Source organism: Ooceraea biroi, chromosome 1, assembly GCF_003672135.1.
Source record: "Ooceraea biroi isolate clonal line C1 chromosome 1, Obir_v5.4, whole genome shotgun sequence".
In the NCBI taxonomy this organism is placed as follows: Eukaryota; Metazoa; Arthropoda; class Insecta; order Hymenoptera; family Formicidae; genus Ooceraea; species Ooceraea biroi.
Window position 1 is genome coordinate 8,875,291 of NC_039506.1, and position 25,452 is coordinate 8,900,742.

A 25,452-nucleotide genomic window follows, 5' to 3' on the forward strand; every position below is an offset into this window, starting at 1 on the left:
TACATAATATTTAAAATATTTTATTGCTTATATTGAATACATTAAAATTGATTCGGTACAATATTTTGGCTTGATGACACATGTGATATAAAATTGACACATTTATACAGACATATAAACACTCGTAACATTCATAATAGGAACATTTATAGTTATACCATAAAATAAGTAACATTATTTAAATAAAGCATGCAGAAATGATGGATGCTTTCAGCGATATGATTCTTCCTGAAATGTTTAGAGATAATTTAATCCTTGATATCATAATAAGAAATTAAATAAAATCATATAAATAATTATAATATTGTAAGATAATATCGAAACAATCGCAGTGAGATATTTTCGATAGATAAAAATAAAAATTATAGCTGCGAGAAATAAATATAACATCAAGAAGTACTTCGGATTTTTTTTCTTTTCCACTGTAGAAATATATATTGTAAAACTATATATAAATTATATAGTTAGAAATATTTATAAAAATTATAAGTAGACTTTTATGTAATACTGCACTCTGAAAGATATAAGTACATATAACTCACACACGAAACAACACTGGCAACAAATGAATAAAATAAATAAGTAACGCGTCCCTAAAATTTGAGATCTTTTTGCACTTCGTGCATTATCGCTGATGATTTATACAACAGTGCGAGCTCATCGTCGGTTAACTTCTGTTGAATAATGTGCGTGACGCCATCTTCACCCAACGAGCAAGGCAAAGATAAGAACACTTCTTCCTTGATCCCATGATGTCCCTAAAAATTAATTAAATTTTATTTTTCAACTCAGATCTTAATTAGATTTAAAAATAATATAATATTATTCTTTAATGCAAAAATTAATAAATAATTACTACAGTAATACAAATACTTAAATATATAATGTTATAATCAAATCGTGTAGATATGTATAAGCAAACTTTTAAAAATTATTGCTGGAACCTTTAATTTTTATAAAGTAATTAAATATTATGCTGCTATTAAAAATACACAGAAATTAAATAAGTTATAAAAAAACAAGAATAATATATTTAATCATTCTTTAAACACATAATTATTCTTTACGAGTACAAGAAAATGTAGTTTTTATAATGTATATTGATTATTGTAAAATATAAGTTATTATAAATTAATATAATAGAAATCTACGTTGTCGACTTACAGTAACCAGCGTTGAAACAGCGTGCACCTGATTGGTATTTCTCAGTATCGCTGACGCAAGGTGCGACACGCTGAGGCCGATAGCCCACGAAGTGTAGCCCTTGAGTTTGATCACCTCGTATGCACTTTGTACTACCTGCTCGTGCAATTCGTTCCAACGCTCCTTATCTTTATTGGTACCCACGTCTTCGTACAGTTCGCGGAAACGCACTCCGGCAATATTAACTCCAGACCACACAGGCACTGTTGAACATAAGAGATAACATTCAAGCCTTGCTGAGACAGGGGAAATGTTTTTTCTTTTTTTTTTATACCACACTGCTCTCAATAGCTAATTTAATTAATTATATTTTCTGTATCTCATTTATAAATATAATTTCTTTATAAAGAATTTAAAAAGATATATTTTATATATTTCATGTATCGTACCACACTGTCATATCTCCCATTCGCCCCAATTATGAAAAATTTGCTTCTCTTCAAAAAAGAATGCTTTTACGTACCACTGGAATCTCCGTGTTCCCCGATAATCCAGCCATGGCAGGATGTAGGTGCGATGTTGAGTCTCTGCGATAATAGGAAGCGGAAGCGGGCAGAATCCAAATTGGTACCGCTGCCGATGACTCTATTTCTCGGCAAACCGGAGAGTTTCCACGCCACGTACGTCAGAATGTCCACCGGGTTGGAGACAATCAGGAGAATCGTGTTCGGGCTATATTTAACTAACTGCGGAATGATGCCTTTGAAGATGTCAGTGTTACGCTGAACCAGATCTAGTCTGGTTTCATCTTCGCGTTGACGAGCGCCTGCCGTCACGATGCAGAGGCTCGAATTCGCGCTTGTGGCATAATCCGTGCTGGCGCTGATCCGTGGATTTTTCAGAAATGCGCTGCCATGTTGCAGATCCAGCATCTCTCCCTTTAGTTTGTCCGTCATCACGTCAATTAGTACCAGGTCGCTTGAAATGTGCTGCAACAAAAATAATTTACTAATTAAAGTGCGTAATGCAGATCGCAATATATGTGATGCTTCAACGAATATATTCCCACGCTGTATACTGTTGTTAAAAATAAGAATAATGCATTGCTGTATAATTGTTTAGTTTATGACATATATTTTAATTAATTTATACATACGCTCGACAGAATGCTAAAGGCACAGGCCATTCCAACTTGACCGACACCGACCACTGTGATTTTGTTCCTGCCGACCGGCTCCGATTCCGTCAGAGTGGATAAAAGTTGATCCTTTAATGTTGCCATTTTCTGCAAAATTAAAACAGCAATTCAGTGATAGTATATAAAATGGTAATATAAAACGTTAACGTATTTGTTCCTTTAATTTGTATATCACATTATGCCATCATTTTTATATTTTTATTTGATAATTAAAATTACAATTTATTAATTAAAATTTTTTTATTAATCCATGTTACAAAAAGTTAAATTTAAATTGGCAAGAACCGGTACTAATAGATCCGCACGTAGCTACGCGCGGAAAGGTCAAAAAGGTCATCCGATGCTGAAGACGTGCATGTCCGCGAAACTTTCTCGTCATCGCCAATTGAAAGAATTCCCTTCTAATAACAATTGGCTTTCCTCGTTCGTTTAATTAAATTCGTTCTGCGGGCGTTAACACACGAGTTCAAGAACCTCGTTAATAATATCGACTCTGCACGCGCACTTGCATCTTTTTATAGAAGGAATCGTGCCGCGCTGGCAAACGCCGTTCAAGTGATGCGGTTGCAACCGCCTCGTGCCTCTCGCTTGCTGCATTTGCGCGGATGCAACAAGTGCACGCGATTGTCAGATGGTAGTAGCGCTAGAATCATCTCGAGTACGTGTACCTCTCCTCGAGACATCGGGGTGTTTGCGCTTGGAGCAGGTGCGAACGTGCGAACTGCACTGTAAGACGGAAAATCGCGAGAGTGCATTGGGTACGTTGAAATTTAATTATGGATCAGTTCCCGGAGATCGCGTATTACTCATTAATCAGAGATCGCCGATGGCGCTTGACCGGCGAGATATAAGATCGACTCGCACGAGTAGAACGTCCAGTATTATTAAACTCGTTACACTTTGTATGGGAGGGCAGAGAACGATAAATTGCGTTACCGGTAACGGTACGCACTGCGGTAACACACACGATAATATAACGTGGATATATGTGCTCTACCGACGCGCGTTTTATCGCAGATAATGAGCGCCGGCTGTGATAGCGAGCTGCTATAATCAAACGAGGCAAGCATCACGAGGAACTCTAATTATTACGTGGCAAATAGTTTTAAAGACTAGCGAATTAGCAGTTCTGCATGACCGACTCTGGCAGGAACAATTTGCCAAAGTCAGTTCTTCAGGAAGCGATCACAGATTCATTCGAGTGTCACAAATGATGAAACTGATTATGGGATTAGTATCGAGTATCGTTACGCTTATTGCAGCAATTAATTCGGCCGTTCTGATCGCGTAATGATCGAAGATGATTTTAAATAGATTGTACGAGGAGGAGTTTGAACTCTGACCTTGTTAAGTACTTCCACGACAGAACTATTCTTCGACACTGCCGATCACAGACTGAGCGAGTTGTAGTCGGCTCACCGCTATTCTACTGACTGGACTGACAGTTCAGAGGACTGGATTTACTAAGGTGACCTTGCCCCCACTTTTCAGACCTTTTAAAAGGAACGGGGTCATAAAGTAAGCGAGATCTCGATGGTTAGCGAGCTCTGCCAATCTAGAGATCAGAATTATGGCCCTTACGAATATATTTCTTTCTTTTAAGTTTTTATAAAATGTGAATTTCGATGCGGGCATCGCAGTGAGCGCAAATATCACGTAATGTGTTTTCACAGAAGGAAACGTCACGTTGCGCACGCGTAAAATGACGCAATGCTACGGCCAACGGAACGGTCTTTGCCATCGATCCAGCGCGAAGAGACTTTCTTCTCTTGTATCTTTTGGAGATCCACCAATTGTGAGATATTGAAAGAATGTCGAAGAGTGGGACAGATATTTCTGGAGCGACATTCAAGAGCAGTAATTCTCGTGTTTTATAATGCTGAAACTTTTTGACGACCATCGGAAACATATCTCTTTCAACATCATCGACAGTCGAGAACATCTAAATTAGTATATTTTCGATATGTGTACAAAAGCACTATTTATAACATAACATCAACATTTGTATATTAACTTTTCTGCATGAGAAAATAATATTTAAAAGTAAATTTAATGACAAAAAAAGATTAATTAATTTATAAAATTTAAAGATTTGGAAGAATTCCAATTTTTTCAGGACTAAAGAAATATTAAAATACATCATGAGTATTATCATCGAAATATAATATAACAAGCATTTTGTGAGAATCTATAAATAACATGTAACTGATACCCAACATGATTGATAACGCGATTGATAAGATACGTGACAATATTCGACGTGAATAATGTGAGTCTACAGGTCTACAGGAGATAAATTAGATTATCGATATATGATATATCGATTTTGTCAAAATAGTAGTCAAAATGATAATTGCCATCGGCACAGCTAGTGAAGATGAGTCAGATTGCGCGCAACTAGTCGCGCTCTGATGCAACTTCTTCACGTGCTTGCAACGCGTGTAACATTAACGGTGCTACGTGACAAAGATCACCGATTCTCTCTTTCAAGTTTGTGTGATGCACATTTCGAGCCTTTTTTTCTTACAACTTATTGTGTGTCCCCCTTTCTCTCCGTTCACCGATACCTGTTCCTCACCTGAAAACAGCTGCAGCTGACGTGAGCAGATGCACGTATCTGTTCTTCATCCAGTTTTACTTTTACTTTTACCAATCTTGCTTTTATGCAAAGTGCAATATCGAATCATGTGATGTGTATTTGTGTTTTAAGCTTAAAATGTATTTTAATAAATAGACTGTGTTTTGACCTTATATAGAAAGTTATTTTTATACAGAAGCTTATTTTTATTACGATCAATATGTATAAGTATGTTTAATACTGCAATATTGCATGTAAAGTACTCCTGTTTTTATTTATACATCTTTTTTATTTCTATTTAAGTTGGTAATTATTATTATTTGGAACCGAAATACATTTATTTAAAAAGACAGAGAACTGGTAATGTTAAAGTTAATTTTAAGGAGACTTTTTAATACAGTTTTAATTAGGGACACAGAATGCCATTATATGACGATAACGTAATCATCAACTTTGAGAAAGAATGTCTTGCTATAATTTTAATTGCAAGCTGTAAATGCTACTTTCTCAGAAGCCGTATTCCGAGAAGGTCCTTCCTGCAACAATCGTCCACCAATCTGCGTCCAATTACCGAACGCAGCAACGCAGACATTCCGCTACGAGTTGGACACGCAAAAACCTGATGAATTGCATGTCTTGTTTCTTCGGCAGTGGCCAGGAGGTCAAAACGGCCGGCTCGTAGCCGGCAGTGTCGTTCAGCAATATGGCATGCACCTATATGAAGATGGCACACATAATTATAAAGCCGAAGAGTGGACGCGAAATTAGCATAAACGTATATAAACGTACACATACCGGAGGCAATCGGGTGTGCATACGGTAAAGCAACGTGGTCCTCTTTGCCTCGTCCGCGCGTGCACGTTACGTTTATCGCTTCTACGAAGCGAGTAACCCGTTCGTTGTCACTGCCATCCTGGAGTTCTGCCTTCGACGAGGAAAACGACTGCAGGACTTAGAGACACTGACATTAAGCGTGTCAAATGACTTAGGTCTCTTGCATCATTTTAACGGACGCGTGGACATCTGCCGTTTGTGCGTTTCTACGACGAATTTAGAAGCGATGGATATCTCACAACTGGTCATCTTTCCGTTTCAGGCGCGAACTGTCGCGTGACGATCACTTTAACTCGAGTTTAGAATTATTCCGTCATTTCAGTTGTTGTAGCGACGATATGACTGATAGGTAATTTGTCTCTCGTTGCTTTGGATGTTGCTTGAATGATTGTTTGATTTATTTATATATAAAAATGATGATTTAATGAGTTTATTAAATTGTTTGCGAGATTTAGTTTGAATAATGTTGAAGAGAAATTGATACGTTATTATTAATAAAATAGCTAGATCAAGAATTACGCGCGAGTCCAATTCTAATCTTGGAATATTACAGTTTAGCGAGGTCATACATTTACAGTTAACTCTCGACATTCTCGTTCTGCTACTAGTCTTGCACTCGCGATATTCTCGCGTATATATGTTTTGAACATTTCAAACCGCAGATTAATAAAATCAGACAGACCATCAACGTTACTAAGTAAAAAGTATAAAATCCTGTTATATTGCATGATTACTCCAGAATACGTTCCAGAGCAGCTTTTTGCCACTGAAATTTTGCGGGGATCAGTGACCCATGGACTGTCTCAGCTGTTAGCATTTCCTGTTAGCGCAACATTTGCATGAATCCGCATACACACACACGCGCATCTCTCAATCTTGACCGCCTAATGATCCACGTTAATCTGCAATGCCAGAGCACAAATGATGTTCCCCAAAATGTAACCGTCCTGCGAGTTACATACAAAATAATTATCTTTTAAGATATACGGAAAGAAATGCATTGCGATGTCCCGCGATTTCCATAAACAATGTGCTTGCGCGCCTTGACTGACGAAATCGCGCCGAGAAAAGCAGGTTTTTGGAGGCTCCCGAGTGGTGACGAACGAAAGAAGGGGGGGATGGGGAGAGGGACAGACCGGCTCCTCGTAATAGAGCAATTTAATAAATTGTGGGGAGCGGCAATTAGGACGGTGTTAGGGATCAGCAACGAGACCTTGATATGGTAATTACGGCGGAATAATGCATGTGCATTCGTTAGCGGCCGCCGTGTAGCGTGTGCGCGCACGCATTCGGCGCGGATCCGCTACGTTTGCACGCGGAATGCCCCGGCCTTTTTTTCGCAACGTGATTGTAAATTATAGCTCGTAAGGAAGAAACGGCTTGCGGGAAACCGCTCGCGGACACGAGCGCACGTATTAGCCATTGCTCAAGTTGTCTGTTACGTTGAAGGGAATTCGTTAAGTTGTCCGAAACTTCGCGCCGGCGATCATTTTGCCGGCCCAGCACGATTCGAAGCGGATCAAAAAACGCGCGATGCGGTTGCGACCGAGCGCGTAATTTTGCGTAAGATTGCGTGAGGACTCCCGATATTTCCGCAAGTAACGTTGTCAGCGTTTTTGTTAAACTCTCGCGCTCAACTTGCGTTATGAGATTGAGACTCTGAATACAGGATACATATGCAGTGTATGTTTTAGATTAAGTTAATAACATATCATTAGAGATTCAAAGGAAGTGAAGGATCCGTCATACTAATGACGTAAACAGCTAGACATGAAGAAATAGACGCGCTAGTTTCTTTAGTTTTCTTTAGTTGCAAAGACGAAGAAAATTCTGAATATCTTTAAATTTTATAATGATTAAAATGGATGTATAAGTAAAATAGATATAAAACTGCGATCCTTTTAATAAGAAATGTCAAGAGACATCTTGTTTAATTTCTGCTCCTTCAGAAAAATCTAGTCTTTCATTGATCATTCAGTAATGATGTAAAATTCATATTACAAAATTTTATCACGTTCAGTTACGAAAACATATTTAATATTATAGTTACAAGGATCGTCGACGTCGAAACCTGAAATGTTACGACAGACTATCAGGAACTTTGAAAGCACCGATAATTTCGGCCGCGAGGAACTTACGACATAATTACGGGCATGCAGATCCGCTTTTGCGTGATAATGCAAATTCTCCGAAGCGGCGTTTCTGCCGATGCACGAAATTGCATCTGATGGTCGTCTGCAGCCGCATTCCCATATCCGATACCGCGGGTGGTCGTCGGGCGTTAAAAGCACGTTCACGCGTGCGAGCAATGAAGAAGATCAAAGAAAAAGAATCCGGTAGAGAAAAAGAGAAAAGGAGACGAAGAGGAAGGAGAGAGAGTGAGCGAGTCGCAAAATAAGTGATTCCTCGTAACTATAAATAAATGGCGAACCTGCCGGACTGCTCGGTTTGTCAGTAAATCTCAAATCGGAGCATAATCGTCGGAGCAATCTCGAATCTGCCGCGGATCAAAGCGAGCTTCCCCGCTGTATTCGCGCTCTTCGCCGGTTCTTTCTCAACGAAACTCACCGTGGCTTTACCGTCAACGGTAAGGTAGAATCTATCCGCTCTCCTCGGTAATCCAGGATCCTGTTATAAATCAGACCTCAGCGTCGAGATGCAAACTGGTTTCGTAGAAATTATCTAGCCGCCTTGCTATATGTGTTAGAAATATTATCCCTACTCTTCCTTCTTAATACCGTGACCCGGAACCAGAGCGATGCTTATCGCGAAAAATCTCTTTTCCGAGACATGACCGTTCTGGAAACGTTGTTACAATAAAACTGAAAATGCCTGATTGGTACTGGTGCTTGGTTTTGAGAAGAATGTTGAATAACGGTATTTACGTGTTACGATATTTATTTCCGCTTCGTTAGTCACAATATCGTATTGTAGTGTGCACGCAGTTCTGTTAGATCATACTAAAAAGCCTATGTGCAGTCTACCGTTGATCAGTGGATAAACTTTGAAATGAAACGGAGTTTCCATTGCGTGATCACGTATCGTATTAAGAGATTGCAATCATGTTCAAATCGCGTACGCATTTTTACGTTTCCATTGCAGCCAGGCTAAATTACATCTACGAGCTCGTATGTTGCTTTCGATTAAGATGCGCGTCTTTCGCCATAAAGAAGAATGCACTTGCGGAAACATGAAATTTATTGATTGGCATCGTTTATAAACTTGAGAAACGTCGTAGAATAATTCCATAATTAGTAATTTCACAGCGCTTAATTGTTTGCGTTAACTTCTGCAGCCAACGTTTACGTTATGTCAATTTTTAATCATTAATCTTGTCATCTGAATTACTGTTTCCTCGTTGAAAAGTTTACTGATAGAGAGATCCGTGAAAAGCGTGCACGAGTATAAAAATCAGTTTCAAACATTTAACCGGTAGTGATTTCGCACAATCAATCTTTCCGCGATGATTAATCGACTGTAAGAGTAACGCAATCGACGGCTATTAATTACAATCAATGATACATTGCACATTGATTAATAGATCAATAGAGCTTAATCCCGTGCATTTGGAGAGAATATCCATTCCTCAAAATCATGTTGGAATACTATTATATCTAGACATGTACATGCATCAATTTTGTGTCGACATATCGATATATCTCTAATGCAAAAAAAATTATTAATATATGTAAAATTTTAGCAATCTTCTCTTCTTTGGATCCGATTACGCGCATTTGACAGATTTATAAACAATTATCAAAAATTTTTAATTATCTAATATACCTTCGATTGTATGTTCGTTCCTTTTCCGGCAGATGCCAGGAATATTCAGTATTTTTTGAAGCAAGTGAAACGAGACGCTACGAGATGTAACTTTGAGAGGATACTAAATAGTAGTATACTGAATAAGTAAGATATAAATAAGACGCGCAACGCGATACTAATCTTCACCTAATTATATTTAAATAATTTATTTATATTTGTTCTCTTTCAAAGAGATGTGTTTTATTATTGAATTATCACAAAAAACATCATAATTTATCAAGAAAAAAAGCATATTGAAGGGGGATGAATAAAGAATAACATAGAAAATACGATCAGTATACTTTAATGAAAGAAGAAAAAGAAAGAGAGAAAGAGAGAATGCACGGCGAAAGTTCTCCAGCGACGAACTCGCGAAAGAAGAAAGGAAGATCGAAGAAGGGCCGTGCCCGTTGATTAGCGGATATCTTAATTACTGATTGGCCGTGCGGACTAATTAAATCGTAACTCAATCAGGACCCCGACCTGCCCTCCCCCCGCGCCTCGGTGATTTTACGAGCATGTACCCGCGCGATTCCTCGCATACATGTGTGCGTTACGTTGCTGACGGGGTACAGATGGCTTTAAGGTTTGAGTAATGCGCTTCTCCAACCACCCCTGGCTCTACCCCTTTGCTCTTCCTCCGATCTTTCTGGCGCGGCAATGTCTCTCTTTTTTACTTCACCATCTCTCTTTGCACGCCTTTCTTTTTTCCTTGACGATGACTTTCTCGGTGCTTCGACTTCTCGGGGGCATTTTATTCGCTCGGAATAAAAAGTATGAATAATTAGTAGTACCTACCGCCGCGTCCCCCGTTCTGTTGAACGATGTCCCCCGGATCCTCCCACTTTTCGTTCGTATAAACCACCCGGGGTATGAATTTTCAATGGCAAATCGCGCAGATGCGTTCTCGAACTGGTGCTCGAGCACATCATTCACCCCCTTGCGTGATGCGGGACTCGCGAATTCCGTAGGGCAAGCATCAGGACCCGTATTCTCGTCCCGTGGGCTTAACGTGTTTAAACGTGACAAAGTGGATTCTTATTTTATATTTACATGCGAATGCGATCTTCCATATAAAAGTATATCTTCAGTATAATTATCGCCAACCATGCGGGTAAAGGATGTGAATTCTAAATGTAAGAAGCTAATAAATTAGATTAAATTTTATCTCTTTTTTATGCACTTAACTTGTGAGTCAATTATACCTATAATTATGGAATAAAGATTGCTCCATTGGTCATCGAGTCCATTACAACTTAAGAAATGATTAGGTACGTAGAATAATAAAAAGATTATATAATATATTTCTGAGAATAATCTCTTTTTTTGCGTATACATAGTATAAAACATGTTAGAAAAAATCCCTTATGTGAAAACAATAAGCAATGAATTAGAATGAAATTTGTGTGGAGAATGTGTATTATAATTACTCCTGAAACACAAACAAGTTCTGGTCAAAAAACGAATACTGGACAATTTAAAATTAATTAATAAAAGTATTTTAAAATCAATTACCTGTATTAGCAGAATTATAGTACTGGTCGGCATATTCCATGTCTATTTGGTCGTTGATTTTCCGGACATTTCTCCTGTCTGTCCGGTACACGTACAATATAAGCCGGCACAATGGGAACAGAAAAATTATAGTTGCCCCAAGAAGATTTGTTGTGATGATGTTGTGATAAAGATGATGTTGGAAGCTCTTCAATTTGTTGACAAGTTATTAATGGCAATATAACCATTGCCAACGCGGTTACAGACAATATTCTTATGAAGAAATTTTTCATTTTTAATATAAATATTATATTTGTAATAAATTTCAGCAGGTTAACAGCAAATTGGTACTGTATCTTTACAGTGATCAGAAATTGATGAAAGTACTGACGTGAACTCTTGGTATCTAAAGCTTCTTACATTCTGTCAGGTTTCTCTCCGTATCCGCTATTTATATTAATCTCCAGATGATTGCGCAACGTAATTTTACTGCTACTTCAAACAACTCACAAATGTGTGTATTTTGTGATATGTAGAAAGAACGAAATCGAAGAAAGACGTTGTCCTTGAAGAATCTCATATCGTTAATATTTAATACGAATTACGTTAATTGCTTAAAGTGAAAGATACGTATGGTTAAAATTTTATTAAAAAATCATGCAATAACAATCTTACTAAGAAGTAAGAATTTTAACAAGAAAGAACAATTTTAACTAATTTTTTATATCTGCAAATAGAAAACAAAATTTAAAGTATATTTCAATTTTGATTTTCGATATTCTCTCTTTATAACATAAAGGAATATAAAAGAATAAAATAAAATAGAATACGTACATATTATGATCGATTTGTTAACCAATGAGATTGGCGTATCTACAAATCGTCTCTCATTTATCAATTATATACAATCATTCCTACATGATTACGTAAACCGCTCACCACAATTCATCACTTATACTCTTCAAGCACTTATAAAGCCAATCGTAAAAGATGCGTAATCGAGGCTAATTTCCATAAAGAGATACGAGAGATTTTAATGTTCGCAGAAAAGACAGCGTTTAGACTATTAGAAAAGACATTTAAAAGAAGAGACGTAAAAAAACTCTTTTAGATGAAATATTTTTTCGTCAACTAATATACTTGATCTCTCATGTATATTGAAATTATTTTGATTGATATTTGAATAGTAACATCGAAGGACAAACGAACATTTTAATTAATGTCGATGATGGCAGAGATGAAAAGAGTATCATCAGTATACGTAAATTTTATAACAAATTAGTGTATCACTTACTGCTAGAGACACGCGATATCATCTCTCTTGATATTTATAATAGCAGCCGTTTTATCATCACGATCGCCTTTAGCAAGATGTTAACTGCTTCACATATGTAGACCAATTAATTATAAGTAGTCTGCATTAATCTTTGCAGATTGGGGCCGAAATCCTCAGAGTACGCCCTGCAATTTATAATACTCCCTATTCATCAGATCACGCAATAAAAGCACGCTTATTATATGTCTTATAAAACAAACGCGAGTTTCTCTTTTTAACTCTCGGACAGGAGGAGATAAGGTCTTTTGTCACGGGCGCATTGTGTTGTCTGATGTTCTGGCGAAATTCCTCGACCGCAAACAAGTACATTAAGCGATACGTCCATAATTTCGTCTGATTCAAATTATGCATAATTAACAAATTCAGTAAATACGTGTAAATTGTCAGTTTTTACTTTCTTTAGACATAAAACATAAGTAATACAATTAACGTATTTAATTGTCAAAAATATTTTTTAATATTTGAAATTAGAATTAAATACAGTTGTTATATATAAAATCAGATTCTTGAATATGCGTCGTTTTCATTCAATCTTGTCAAGGATCGTTTTTTGTGTTTCGTAGATTCTTTGGGAAGACACTGTCATCAACTCCTGCTCCTTGGGTGTATACGACAAACGAATGTATGACTCCACACCGTTTCTTCCTACTATACACGGTAGTGACATAAATATATCTTTCTCCTGACCATGTTGGCAACCCTAGAATATATTCTATTATTTTTAACAAAGAAAGAAAAACACTTCTTATTAAAATAATTTTAGGTCAGATTTGCAAAAGTTATTTTACTTAACAAATTAATTCAGGTAATATGTTTACGTGTTATCTATCTAGATTTCATCTTGTATTATTCAATATTTAAGTATTTACATTATAACTAGAATAGAAGCAAGATTTCCACGATTATTTTATTACGAAACAGTGTATAATCGACTTAAGCAAAAGTTTAATAATTTTAATAAGAGTTTTTCGCAAACCTTTACGTATGTGGAAACTGTGAAACAGGCGCAAGTGTTGCGTACGACAGCATCGACAATTTCGCCAGCGCAGATGCCAACTGCCCAGCTGTGATAACCTTTTTTGGTGATTAATTCATTGTCGGTATTGATAACTTTTGTATGTAAATTTTCCCAGGATTCTGGATCCGTTTCCGTGCCGATGTCTTTATTTATTTCCTTTAAAGGCATGCCCATTACCGCAACAGCGGACCAAACTGGCACTAGCGTGAAAATCAAACAAACAGGAGCATAACATGTGTAAAATGCATAAAACGAGAATTTATGATTTATTGTATTCTGACGTTAATTACCCGAAGCCGGTCCGCTCTCGCCGATAATTAACGCTTGAACTGCGCTTGTCGAAATGCCAAGTTTCTGAGCGATGAAATACTGAAATCTACAACTGTCCAGAAATGTTCCCAATCCTATAACACGATTGGATGAGAATCCCGACAGTTTCATAGCGACGTAGGACATGACGTCGACTAGATAAGAAAATTGGAAAATCATTCAAGTATCATATTTATATGATGTTTATAGTATGTGTACAACGTTCAATGGAAAACCATGCCGCCTTGTCAATTACAACGTCAAAAGTTGCAAGGCATCTCGTAGATGTAAAACGGCAAAAAAGTAACATATAAAGTAACATATAAAAAAAATGATCAACACGTGTAATTACCGCTGGTCAAGCGTATTCAATACCAATTTACCAGAAAAACCGACGACGCTACATGCGCGCAACTTCCGGTAGTTAAATATGATAACAAGATGTACCTGGCTTTGAAAGAATGAGAAGAACGCTGCACGGCGCGTACTTGCAGACGTTCGGAATGATATCCTTGAAAATTTTCAGATTATGCTCCAGATAATCAGCCGGTTCCTGATCCTCATCAGACTGGCTTCCAACTGTGATCACGCATATCGCGGCATTTCTGGCACAAACGTAATCTATCGAGATGTAATATACCTCAAGTGATACATTGCTCAATAATCGTAAAATAATCAAATTTTAAACATGTAAATCTTTCTTCTCTTCATAATTGTGTCCAATACAAATTCTATGTAAATCCTAGTACGATAACATATACAATAACTGACGTAATAACGTTCACGAATTTGAGAAACCTCCAACGGAAAAATATATATATAGACAGACAATACATTTCTTTATAAAAAAATGAAAAATTTACTCTCGAAAGTCGCTTTTACTCATAAAAGATTAAATTGTTTCTTGGCTTTCACATCACTGTCGTCATCGTCATTTATTACCAATCGCTAATTGGATCGTGAACATGCACATGACACGTCACGCGGTGCCGAGCGAAAGCATGCAATTTATCTTAATTTCATTAGCGTCTCGAGATGTCTTAATGTAGGCAATAACGCTCACGTACGTCACCTCCAGCGATCTTATCATCGATCGCAATTTACTTATCCGAACATTAAAGCACGGTTGTTTCGAAATAATTGCTCGTTACTCAGCAGACAGTACAAATGACAGTCTCGCCAATTTTTCTTCCCCTTCTCTTCTCCCCGATCGAGCCTCACCTTTGGTACCAATAATCTTCGGATTGCCAAGATACGCCGCCGCGTGGCTGATGTCTTCTGCTTCCGCCTTGGCGAGGTCCTCGTTCACGTCTATGAGGACGAGTTCAGAAGCGAGGCGCTGCGAAATACCACAGGGGGATGAACGGATAGAGAAGAGGGTGGCAGACAGAGATGGTAAAGAGTAATTAGTGGTAACCGGTCGTTGCCCGGCGGGCAACGTTACTGCGCGGTTGGAATCATTGCGCAACGGGTATCCAAACCCCCCCTCGTCCAGGAATCGCATTAAGACACACAAACGAGCATGCATTCAATCGCGCCGTTCGCAAAATCCCCCTAATGCGAGGGGTCGTTAAGATCCCGAACGTATTTATCGGAGGAACGGCGTCGAAACGGCGTGCCGGGAGAAGATCCGCTTTGTCATCAGCTTCGCCGCCTCTTGCTTTGTCGTTGCTGTACCGTGCATCCGGTGACACAAGCGACACGTCTTACGCGGGACGATAACTCACTCATGAATAATTATGGGACCGATGCGGCTTCTTCTCGCACGGTTTCCCCCGGGTTGCCACCTTCCGTCCCTCCGGCAACTGCAGTCGCTGCCGTCGTCGCAGGATTTGTGACCGTGGTCCCCTGCGACCACATTCGTTATGGAATGTCAAACCACCATGAAGAATACTTCCACGACCCCGTGTCCACACGTGCTTCATTTTTCTCTCGCAATCATGGTTTCCTCGTGAACTCATTCTATTTGTCCTTCCTGTGAACTTTTTTATCTCCATCGATACGTGTTACGTTACGTATACGTACGACCGAAAGGTGGTGGAGCAGAAGGGGAGGAATATCGTACAGGTAACATTATATAACTCACGCCGAATATGTAGCAACTGGCGCGGCAAACGAGGGCGGTAAGAAACCGCCGGTAATCTATATTCGGTTTTGAGCGACGGACCATTAGGCTTCGACTGGTCCCGAAGACTAGTTCTAATTTGTGCGGGCTAATTTGAAGTATAATGAGATATTCGGACGATCATGTAAATCACCTCGTAAAAGTTAATGGGCATTATTCTTGCCGCTCGTGCTCGCCCTCATCCTAGGGCAGCGTCGTATACACAAGCGCGTTTTCGTGGTAATGGCGACGAACGGCACGTATTAAACACACTTTACTGACGCTTCTACCCGAACAGACGAACGCATTTTTCTCTGACAGACGGTGCTTTCACGCGTTAAGACAAACGCCCGGTTAACTGCGAGACTACTTCTTAATAAATTACGTCGCGCCCCTTGTGCTACCAATCTGTTATTGTGCGCCACTTAATTATCGTACTTCATCAAATGGTTCCCAAAAGGTACAGAATATCGTTGATCAGGGAATATCTTTCCCCGCTGGACAGACCTGCTGCTTTTATTGTTTCACGAATATGCAGAATATATAATTCATCAATATAAAAACAATTAAGGTTCTACTGCAACATCAATTTCGACTTCAAGCAACACATTTGCTGTCTTTCAGACTTTCAACTAAGACCTAAATTATTATACATAAAGCAAATTTTTTAAAAGGTAAAATTGTTCATGCTTAATTTTTTCGATTTTATTTGATTACATTATTTTAACATTTGATGAATTATATTTTTTCCATCTTTCCCATTCTTATATTGCAAAACTTGCTGTCATTTTCTATCAATTCATTACAAATACAACTTTTTGCATTTTTCCAGCAATTTCTCTGTAAGAGACAAACGCAATTGCTCGCGTATTGATGCAGATTTGGTCCCGGATAGACGCAGACAACGTATCTTTCGCCGAGGGTTTTGTCCGGCATAATTCGCACAGCTTGATACGCGGCGTTCAGCCAGCCGGATGGCGCGTCGCAGCAGGACGGGAAGCGAAGGAACCAAGACGAAGAGAGATGCCTTGTGCCTCGTGTAGCTACGAAGAACTCGGGAGTATAGCAGATCTCTCTGGACGGTAGGCCGTGATAGTCGTACGTTCGTATTTTGCGATGATCTCGTTGATGCGATCTACCAAGCTGCGACGCGAGGTGCAACAGCACAGCACGGCCGTATCTTTCGCGTCTTGCTTTCCTTCATGCTCCTCTTCCCTTCTCACCCCTTCGTGGGTATCCGTTCTGCTGGCCGTTCCGACAATCAGGACATCTTCGTGATCATGTCGGACAAGTGCCACCGAAATTTCGAGCCCCAAATGATCAACGTCGGATAGGAATGCGTACTTCCAACTTAGACGAGAGCTGATCGTCGCGTAAGAGGAAGTCATTTGTCATTGTCGAAAGCGCCCTTGACAACAAACGACTCCGAGGGAATCAGTGGCTTTAATTTGATGTAAGTCGCGAGTAATTTGCCTTAAAAGCTACTATATCGTTCGCGGTAACGAGCTCTTTAATATCCTGCCACCGGTTATCCAAGCATCGCGACCTCCGCGCGATCTAAACCCGGCTGCCTGCTATTTAGTCCCTCCACACTGTCTGCGATGTAACAACGTCGCAAGGTTGTCGCCCAACGAGAAGTCTGTCGTCCATCCAATACGCCCTCCGCGTCCACTCGCATGACGTACACCATTGTTTGCCCTCGTAAATTTGCGGAAACCGAAACCTGGAATTAACCGCTCACGCTTATTATCTTCCACTGGAATGCGTACCAGAACACATGTGCGGATCGGCCGACATTGTTCACCCTCCTGAGCGCGTAGCTAATTTGTAACTTTATTCCTCGATGAAAAGCAGGTAGCAAATTATCTAAACAATGTAATTGCAACGTTCGGCTTCTTTTGTAATGGTGCACTCACTATTTCTGTGTCCCTTTTCATTGTTAAATAATTCAGCTTGTTGCCATCGCGAGAAAATTAGTTTCCCGTCTATATACAAAACGACCCTACAAGATTTTTCGGAATTTTTTATCCACGAGTCGCAAAGCATCTCGGATTGAGATGATCGGTGACTATTACACGGTAAACGTAACGGCACATTTACATGCATATTTTGCGGGAATGAATCTTGACGGATCGCACTATAAATTACCGCCTCCCTGCACGGGGTTACTAAACATAAATCAGTCGGTTCGCTGTTCTGCGGGGGAGCGTGGCCGACGTGTAAATGCTCGCGTTACGATCCGATAACGAGCGAGAGGATGCACAACCGCCCGCTTCTACATCTTCTGGTCTCTTCGTCCTCCTGTCTTCCTCCCGCTTCCACGTTCCACCCTGCTCCTTCCTACATGGCCGAATTCCCTCTTCTGGTCTTCCGTGGATCATTTGCATAATAGCCTTTTTGAACCGGCACACTAACGAGCCTACATTCAGCACTCGTCCCCACCCCCTTCTGCTGAACCTGCACGTATACACACGCATAAACCCACACACGCCGACACCGGGGGCATTCCACAGGCCCGTCGCCCTTTGTTGGGTGCAAGTCTCTCGCGGCTATCTCCCGATGGTCCCCGCCAACGCCTGGCATTATTATACCTTCGATTCCCCTCCGAACAAATACGAATTACGCGGCCGAGCCACGTGGTTGCGGCGCTACGTCTCATTCATTCGCGGGATCATTGTGAACGTATCTAGATTGACGTATCGAGTACGTTACCGTGTCGTGTGCTATGGAACGCGGCACAATGTGTAGATCGATTACGCGCCCGCACATTAATCAACACGCTGGTGGTACGCGTTTCTCCTGGTGTATAAATGTAGATCAGCGAGGTCAAGCTGTATTAACGTTGACTTATACGTATCAGGATTTTCACACGAGGGACGTATCATACTGCTGATATAATAATATACCGCAAAAATGGGTATATAGTAAGTTTGAGATTTAATGAGAAAGTTTGCAAAAATGTATATAATGCAAAAAATGTGTATGACAATAATGGGCGTATGTAATATCTAAAAACGAAATAAACGCATTTAGATTTGAAGTTGTGCTAAAATTATATGCAAGACTTGCGTTTAAAAAGAAGGGATATGTAAAGAGGATATGTAAAGAATATTTTAGTGATTTTATTATATTGAATAATATTCTTTTACTCGCTATCCATACGTACATTGTTGATTTTATGTGATAAAGACATAATAAAATAATTCAAAAACAATACGAAAGGTTAGACGTTAAAAACTGATCGATGATGTCTATACCAACCTTGAATAAAATCGCTATAGCGACCGCAACGCCTTTGGGCGCACTACCAATGACAGCAACCTTGACACGATGGTCATCTGCAAGATGTTCCGCCTGTTTGGTCAGCAAGAAGGTCGCCGTCTGACCGGTGACGGGAGATGACTTCTTTATGGATTCTGCCATATTCGACGCACCGATATTCCTCCGTTTTTACGTGAGATCGAATTGATCGAATTCAGACAAACCGGGAACCGCCTGGCATCGTGGACGTTCCTAATTCGTATTTTTCGCAATTTTGCGCTCCGTATTACAATTTAAGACAGGAAGCGTCCGGAAAAGCAGACAGTCGAGAAAGCGCTTTTGACAGGAGGTTGACAATGAAGTTGACGGCAGATGTGCAGCAAGTAGATTCGCTGTCAATTTGGAATGGCCGTGGTAAAATGGGACGAATGCGAACGGAATAGTCGAGTTGCTTTTGTACGACAGAACACGCGAGGAAATTCTCTTCGCCTCTCTCGCCTGACGTATCTCTCGTGTGCTCAGAACGCACCGTGTGCGCGAGACGTGAACTTTCGAGTTATCCTCCAGCGGGAGATATACAATCCGATTAACACATTCGATCACGGACGAAAAGATGCTATCGATAAATCCAATCGCGTTCGTACAAAATCAATTATGGCCGGCAAAAATGCTCGTCGTATAAAAATGCGGGGAGGTAAACGCTTGGAGCAGATGTAGCAGCGCATCGTCAATTGGGCGATGAGCGTCGTTCCTGTCGCAGTTTTCGTTTTTCGGTGAATAGGAAGATCGCGAAATTGATCGACAGCTGCTTTCCTCGCACAGATGGGATGCGCTGCAGTGTTCCCGGACAGAGACGTCCAATTTCCGTTTTGCAGGATACTCGAGAAGGCTCTTGGACTCTTGTTCCATCGAATCGATTCGGTCATTATTAAAAAGATTATCATAAAGATTTCGTCTCAAAGCTCATCAAATTGTCACGATCATTGTCTCGTCGGGAGAGTTAGTGTCGTTCGAATGAACCTCGCGCAAACCTGGCGTTGAAAAGACGCGTTCATGAGACGCGTATGCGCGGCGGAATGATTTTGCTACGACGAGAATAGCGTAAAGCATAATGCAGAAAAAGATTGTAGCTGAAATTATCCAATCTCCCTGCGAGCCGCGGCACCAACCGTACTCTCGCCTCGCGTGCAATGGGGAATGCATTTTCATCCGCCCTTTCACCTTCCCGCCGTACATCGTTCGGCTTGCGTAAATCAAAATTCGATCGAGCAAAAAGGAAACGGTAATAAGCTGCGCGTGGAACATCGCGCGAGACCGAGCCGCGCGTGTACCGCACTCACAGGCAATCTCAGGAGTGCACGGCCGGTTTAATTTTCCAGGAAGTCGAGTTTCACTCATATATCGTTTATTACGACGGATCGAACGAACGCACGCGGGAACCGGTCGCCAGGTGCACGCAGCATCGGCCTTTATCGACGAAGATGCGTCCTGAAACGTCGCCCTCTCCACCGTTCTTCCGCCTCGCGATTTCCGTCACATTTGCGAATCCTGCGCCGCCCGCCCACTTTTTCTCCTCGACTGGTCGTTACTGAGGAGTAACGAGACCGAAGAGACGTTGAAGAACGTCTATCGGTTCGTAAAGAATGCCGCACTCACGTAGAACGTCGCGGATGTTGTTGGCGCACCGTTGCAACGCTTCCTTTTCGTAATTGTTCAGATCCTGTCGCACATTGGAGTGCACACCTCCCTGACCGACAACGCAGGGCAACGACATGTATACGTCCTTGTCGGTCCCGTGAATGCAGGTCTGCAAATAAAAATTCCTTGAGCTTGTTTCTCCTGTCGCGCCATTTGATGTATGATTAAGTGCATTTTTTGAATGCATTTGCTTAACGTGCAAATTTGATCATGCGATAGAATATCGAAAAGGTCTAAGGTAGCTCAAGAGTCAATAAAGCACGAGAGCGAATTAAGGAATTAATAATTTTCGTACGTTTTTCATACGTCGCGCGTCGTTACGTTATGATTATTATTAGCAATAAATTTAAAGTTTCAGATTTCTACGTAAGATTATGCAAAGAGAATTCAACTTACAAACAATTTACTCTTTCCCATAAATATATTAGGTTCTTAATTAATAATTTTGCGATTATCGGTCTTAAAATATTACGCTGAAAGAAAGCAATTAAAAACATTTTCTCTCTCAGTATTCGATGCTTTTTGAATTATTAGACTGCTGATTAATCAATTTCTTCGCAAATTGTGATGGAAATAAACATTGGTGATAGGCTATTAAAATCTATGTAACGTGTCCAATAATTCTAGAGAATCTTAATTTAATTAGCGATCCTTACGTGTACATATGTCGAGACTGGTAACACTACTTTAGTATTCCTCACGATTGCGTCGACGATCTCGGCGGTACAGAAGCCGAGAGCCCAGCAGCTCGGCCCTCTCTTGCCCTTCTTCCGATTAAGTTCGGCCTCGCTATAAACACAAGGTACGTTTTATGACTTCCTTAAATTCTCTAGGAAACGTCTCACGATCCTCGCTACTGACGTTTTATTTACAGCTGCGGAGATGTCACACCACTTCTCGGGATCATCCGCTTGGCCCATCCTTGGGTTTATGTCGCATATCCTCGTACCGGCCACGTGAATGCTCGACCATATGGAAACTGTGTAAAACGGCAGATGTTCAAGGCAAAGAGTTGCCGTTAACTATTAAGCCCTTTATAATATGCACGATGCTCAAGCACATGATCGGTATTTATGGCGTAAAAGTAGCATCGTGTACTTACAATATTCGGCAGTACTTTGAGCAACACAACAAGAGGTTTAGGTATCGCAGTCTTATCGCTCGGGGCGATAGTTGTACTGATAATGAGAGACTCTCGTTGATCGTAAATTTATAAGAAATTAATCAAGACACTGATCAAGTACCAGAGTCGCCCTGCGCGCCAATGTTCACGCAGCTAATCGACGTGCGCGCCAGTCCCAGCTTCTGACTCAGTAAATCCTGGAACCTGGAGCTGTCCAGCAGAGTCCCCGTGCCAAGCACCCTGCTCGACGGAAACTTGGACAACTTCCAGGTGATGTACGACATGACGTCGATCGGCTGGGTTACCACGAGCAACACCGCCTTATAGGCCACTTTCGCGATGATCGGGATAATCTTCTTGAACACTTCGACGTTGTGCTTCACGTTCAGCTCCTCTCCGGGCTTCGTCTCGCAAACCGCGATCACCACCACAGCCGAGTCCTTCAGCTTGTAGAAATCTAGAGAGGAAACGCAATCGACCGTCAAATCTTCGTGAGATTTCTAGGTATGGGGGCGCATTTCAATTCCTTCAAGCACCTTCCCCGAGAGAGCCAAGGCATAAATCGTGCCAAAGTCTTTGTAAACGACACTCGGATATTCATGCGAAACAAGTCGTAACGGGAAATGGCTCCGTTAAGAATCAGAGACACGCCTTTTTCGAAGAATCCCTTTCCCGTAACGTCTCATTCGACCGCGCAATCATCAGTCGCTCGGAAACGCGTGGAATTTAAAACGACGAGGAGGAATAAGAAATTTTCTCCTTTTCCGAGAGAGATTCACCATCGGTGGAGATGCGCCGAGATAAAGGGTGGAGGAAGACAATTCGGCGTGCTCGGAAAAATAAAGAGTACAGATCCGAGGCAACACCTTCGCACAAAGTGCTTGTAGTAACACGCGGCGGTACCGCAGCACATACGGAAGATACAGTCACGGCGGAGAGATGTTGTTACAGATAACTTGGCAAGCCCGTAAAAAAGTCGTCCCACTTGTTCCAGTAATTGCTACCTCGCACGAGACAAGATCGGAAGGAATCATTCCTTCCCTATCCCGCAGGTATAAATATCGGCGAAGCCGAAGCGGCGCGTTGTACGCAAAGCCATAAAAATCCGAACGCATCGCGAGATCGCACGCTTATCGAACTCGATGAAATTATTCCCGAGGTTACAACCTCATCGTTTCAGCTTTCGTTACTATACTTCTGAGTTCTCACGTCAAGAATATTACGCCTGTGCAACGGCCGCGTTCGTCAGACGGGCTAAACCTGTGCTGAACACGCTTTGGAGACGCCAATAGAAAACCGCGTCGAGTCGATCATGGCCGAGATAAATAAGAGTAGACGAAATTTACGAGCATGTCCGTGAAAAACTCAAGGGAAACGCGCTCGCCAGCGTGTAAGCACGCGGCGATGTAGATAAGGATGGGAGATTAAAAGACAGGTCCGAGGGGATCCCAAACTCGCCGCTAACCCGAAATCCCGATTTCTCGTCTGCGCGAGAGAGCTGGGACCGTTGTTTCTGATCCGTTACACGTTGACAGGGGTCCCTCCTGACGGGTAAACTGACGGGTCGTCATTTAAAATGGGTGTCGATCGGGGCGGATGATCGTGCCGCACGGATGACGCTTGGCAGGCTCATCAGTCCGAACGTATCAATCTAAGATTTCTGGAATTTGTGCTGTCGTGAATAAGGTTGCCCTAATGTGCTCCTAACGCGCGGCAGGCCTGCTAGACGTTTACGATTCGTCGATTCCGTGATCGTGAATAGGGTGTGACGACGGGTCCGTCAGGAGTGTGAATCACTGTGAAAACTTTAACACTGGCTTCACTCTGACACGGATAGCGCGATGACGGATCATTCTTTCTATGATCAAAAAGCAGCGACGTGAAATACAATAGATGCGCCAATTTTATTCTCATTTCATAATTTGTATTGTACTTTATGATTTATTTGTGTGTAATGAACATATATTGCGCAAAGTTTATAATTGATTAAGACAAAACAAGATACCTGACGTGCTAGTCACCAGCGGGCATCCCAGAAAGATACCAGCATGCTGAATGTCTTCAGCCTCGGCGGAAGCTCTATCCAAGTTTTGGTCAATCAGACAGACCTCGCTCGCTATGCGCTAAAATTTACGCGAAACGAAATGATCAATCAATCTAATTGAGAATTACGCATGTAGTTACTCCACAACATGTACTAACTCTCATCAAGATCGCGATGGCACAAGCCATTCCAACTTTCCTTGTGCCCACGATCGAGACTTTGCCACAATGTGGAGGGGCCTCGCATAGTTCTAGGTGCTTCGTTATTAAAGCGTTCTTCGTGGTGGTCGTGACTGGACCTTTTTCTATCTATTAAAGACAAATTATCGTGTATATCATGCCCAATAGCAAAAAATTTGTGTTTTACATCGGAATATCTACGATTTCACGAGTAAACCTCATTTCTCCAGACTTGGATTTCGTATAATCAGCGAAACGTGAAAGAGTTCATTTCCGACTTACGTTACCGTTCTTGCCCTGTTCGTCTCCCCCGTCCGTCTCCTTATCAATGTCCTCTTGACCATCGTGTTCTCGGGGCACGTCAAATCCTTCATCCGCCATGCTCCAATTATCGTTGTTAGCTCACCAAACAGCTGCGTGACAGCCGTACATTCAAATGAGAACATAATTCCACTCGGTTGCGTGGCTTGTATTTGCGTGTGTACTTGCACCTTGCCGGTTCACGACGAATTAACGCGTTAGATATATCGGCCGCGGTACTTCATCACCCTCGATTACCTGAATCGCGCGGCTTCTTCTTCCTACGTTATTAACTCTGCGGATGCCCGTCGTGGTGGTCACCGCTTCTCAGGGAGGGTCTTAAATGAACGGCAGTCTTACGAGTCGCTGCTTACGCTCATGCAAATCCGGATCGACCTACGCAGAAACGAGACATTGGTTTTTGAAGTGAATCAGGTACGTCCGTTATGAGAAAGAGAGAACGTTCGAGGAAGGCTGCAACAGAAGAGAGAAGGAGCAACCCCGCGAGAAATTCTAGCTGGAAGAATAACGGCGGAACTTATCCGCGCGCCGCGCTGTAAATTAGCCGCAGGTAGTCGTCGTAGAACGCAGGTATCCCTAAGTCCCCCTCATGCTCCCCGTTGCTCCACGATTCGCCGGATATGCTCCCGCGGCATACTCCCGCGGATATACCCACGCAACGCGGTTGTGCATGTGTGAGCATACGCATAAAATACGCTATGTACCGAGACCTACTAGATGATTATCCTGGACAAATGTCATTCTGATGATTGTTTTAATTAAAATACTCATTCATTCAGTGTCAGAGTTTTTTTAATCGTATCTGCACAAAGGATCCTCATCAAAATCTTAAATGGATCTTAAAAAAGAAAATTTGTCGCAAGAGGAAATGAACCTTTAATAATAATAAACGAGAGCCATTAATGCAGTAGAATTTTTATTCGCACGTGATACGTATTGCTCATGCAACTTCGTCTGTGAAAACAGACGAATATATTATTTATCTTTTCATCTTTAATCTGCAACGTT

At 41.1% G+C, this 25,452-nt stretch overlaps 2 protein-coding genes, 1 long non-coding RNA gene and 1 pseudogene across 3 annotated transcripts; 1 reads left to right on the forward strand and 3 right to left on the reverse strand.

The window, feature by feature from the left end:
- Positions 1-4: 4 nt before the first annotated feature.
- On the reverse strand, positions 5-3,776 carry LOC105282762 (L-lactate dehydrogenase-like). The gene is made up of 5 exons (XM_011344985.3): positions 3,685-3,776; positions 2,300-2,428; positions 1,667-2,132; positions 1,165-1,406; positions 5-758 (listed from the first exon to the last, which is right to left on the reverse strand). The coding sequence occupies exons 2-5, from the start codon at positions 2,423-2,425 to the stop codon at positions 594-596; spliced, it is 999 nt and encodes a 332-aa protein (XP_011343287.1). The 5' UTR covers positions 2,426-2,428; positions 3,685-3,776; the 3' UTR covers positions 5-593.
- Positions 3,718-5,089, forward strand: LOC105282761. Its single transcript, XR_894573.1, has 2 exons — positions 3,718-3,809; positions 4,015-5,089. It is a non-coding gene; the product is annotated as an uncharacterized LOC105282761 (long non-coding RNA).
- Positions 5,090-12,800: 7,711 nt separating this feature from the next.
- Positions 12,801-19,251, reverse strand: LOC105282786 (L-lactate dehydrogenase A-like 6A). Its single transcript, XM_026970457.1, is given in 8 exon segments — positions 12,801-13,087; positions 13,364-13,605; positions 13,696-13,869; positions 14,162-14,335; positions 14,936-15,072; positions 16,895-17,088; positions 18,242-18,249; positions 19,076-19,251. Coding segments are annotated over 8 exon segments (1,272 nt in total). The 5' UTR covers positions 19,242-19,251; the 3' UTR covers positions 12,801-12,910.
- A 1,402-nt stretch (positions 19,252-20,653) lies between these two features.
- Positions 20,654-24,555, reverse strand: LOC113563563 (annotated as a pseudogene).
- Between the last annotated feature and the right edge of the window lie 897 nt (positions 24,556-25,452).

Bases quoted from the DNA above. Each gene is read 5' to 3' on its own strand.
- LOC105282762 (XM_011344985.3), bottom strand. From the start codon at position 2,425: ATGGCAACATTAAAGGATCAACTTTTATCCACTCTGACGGAATCGGAG. The intron at 2,133-2,299 runs GTATGTATAAAT...TTTTTGTTGCAG, and splicing joins CCTTTAGCATTCTGTCGAGC to CACATTTCAAGCGACCTGGT. The intron at 1,407-1,666 runs GTACGTAAAAGC...TATGTTCAACAG, and splicing joins GGAACACGGAGATTCCAGTG to TGCCTGTGTGGTCTGGAGTT.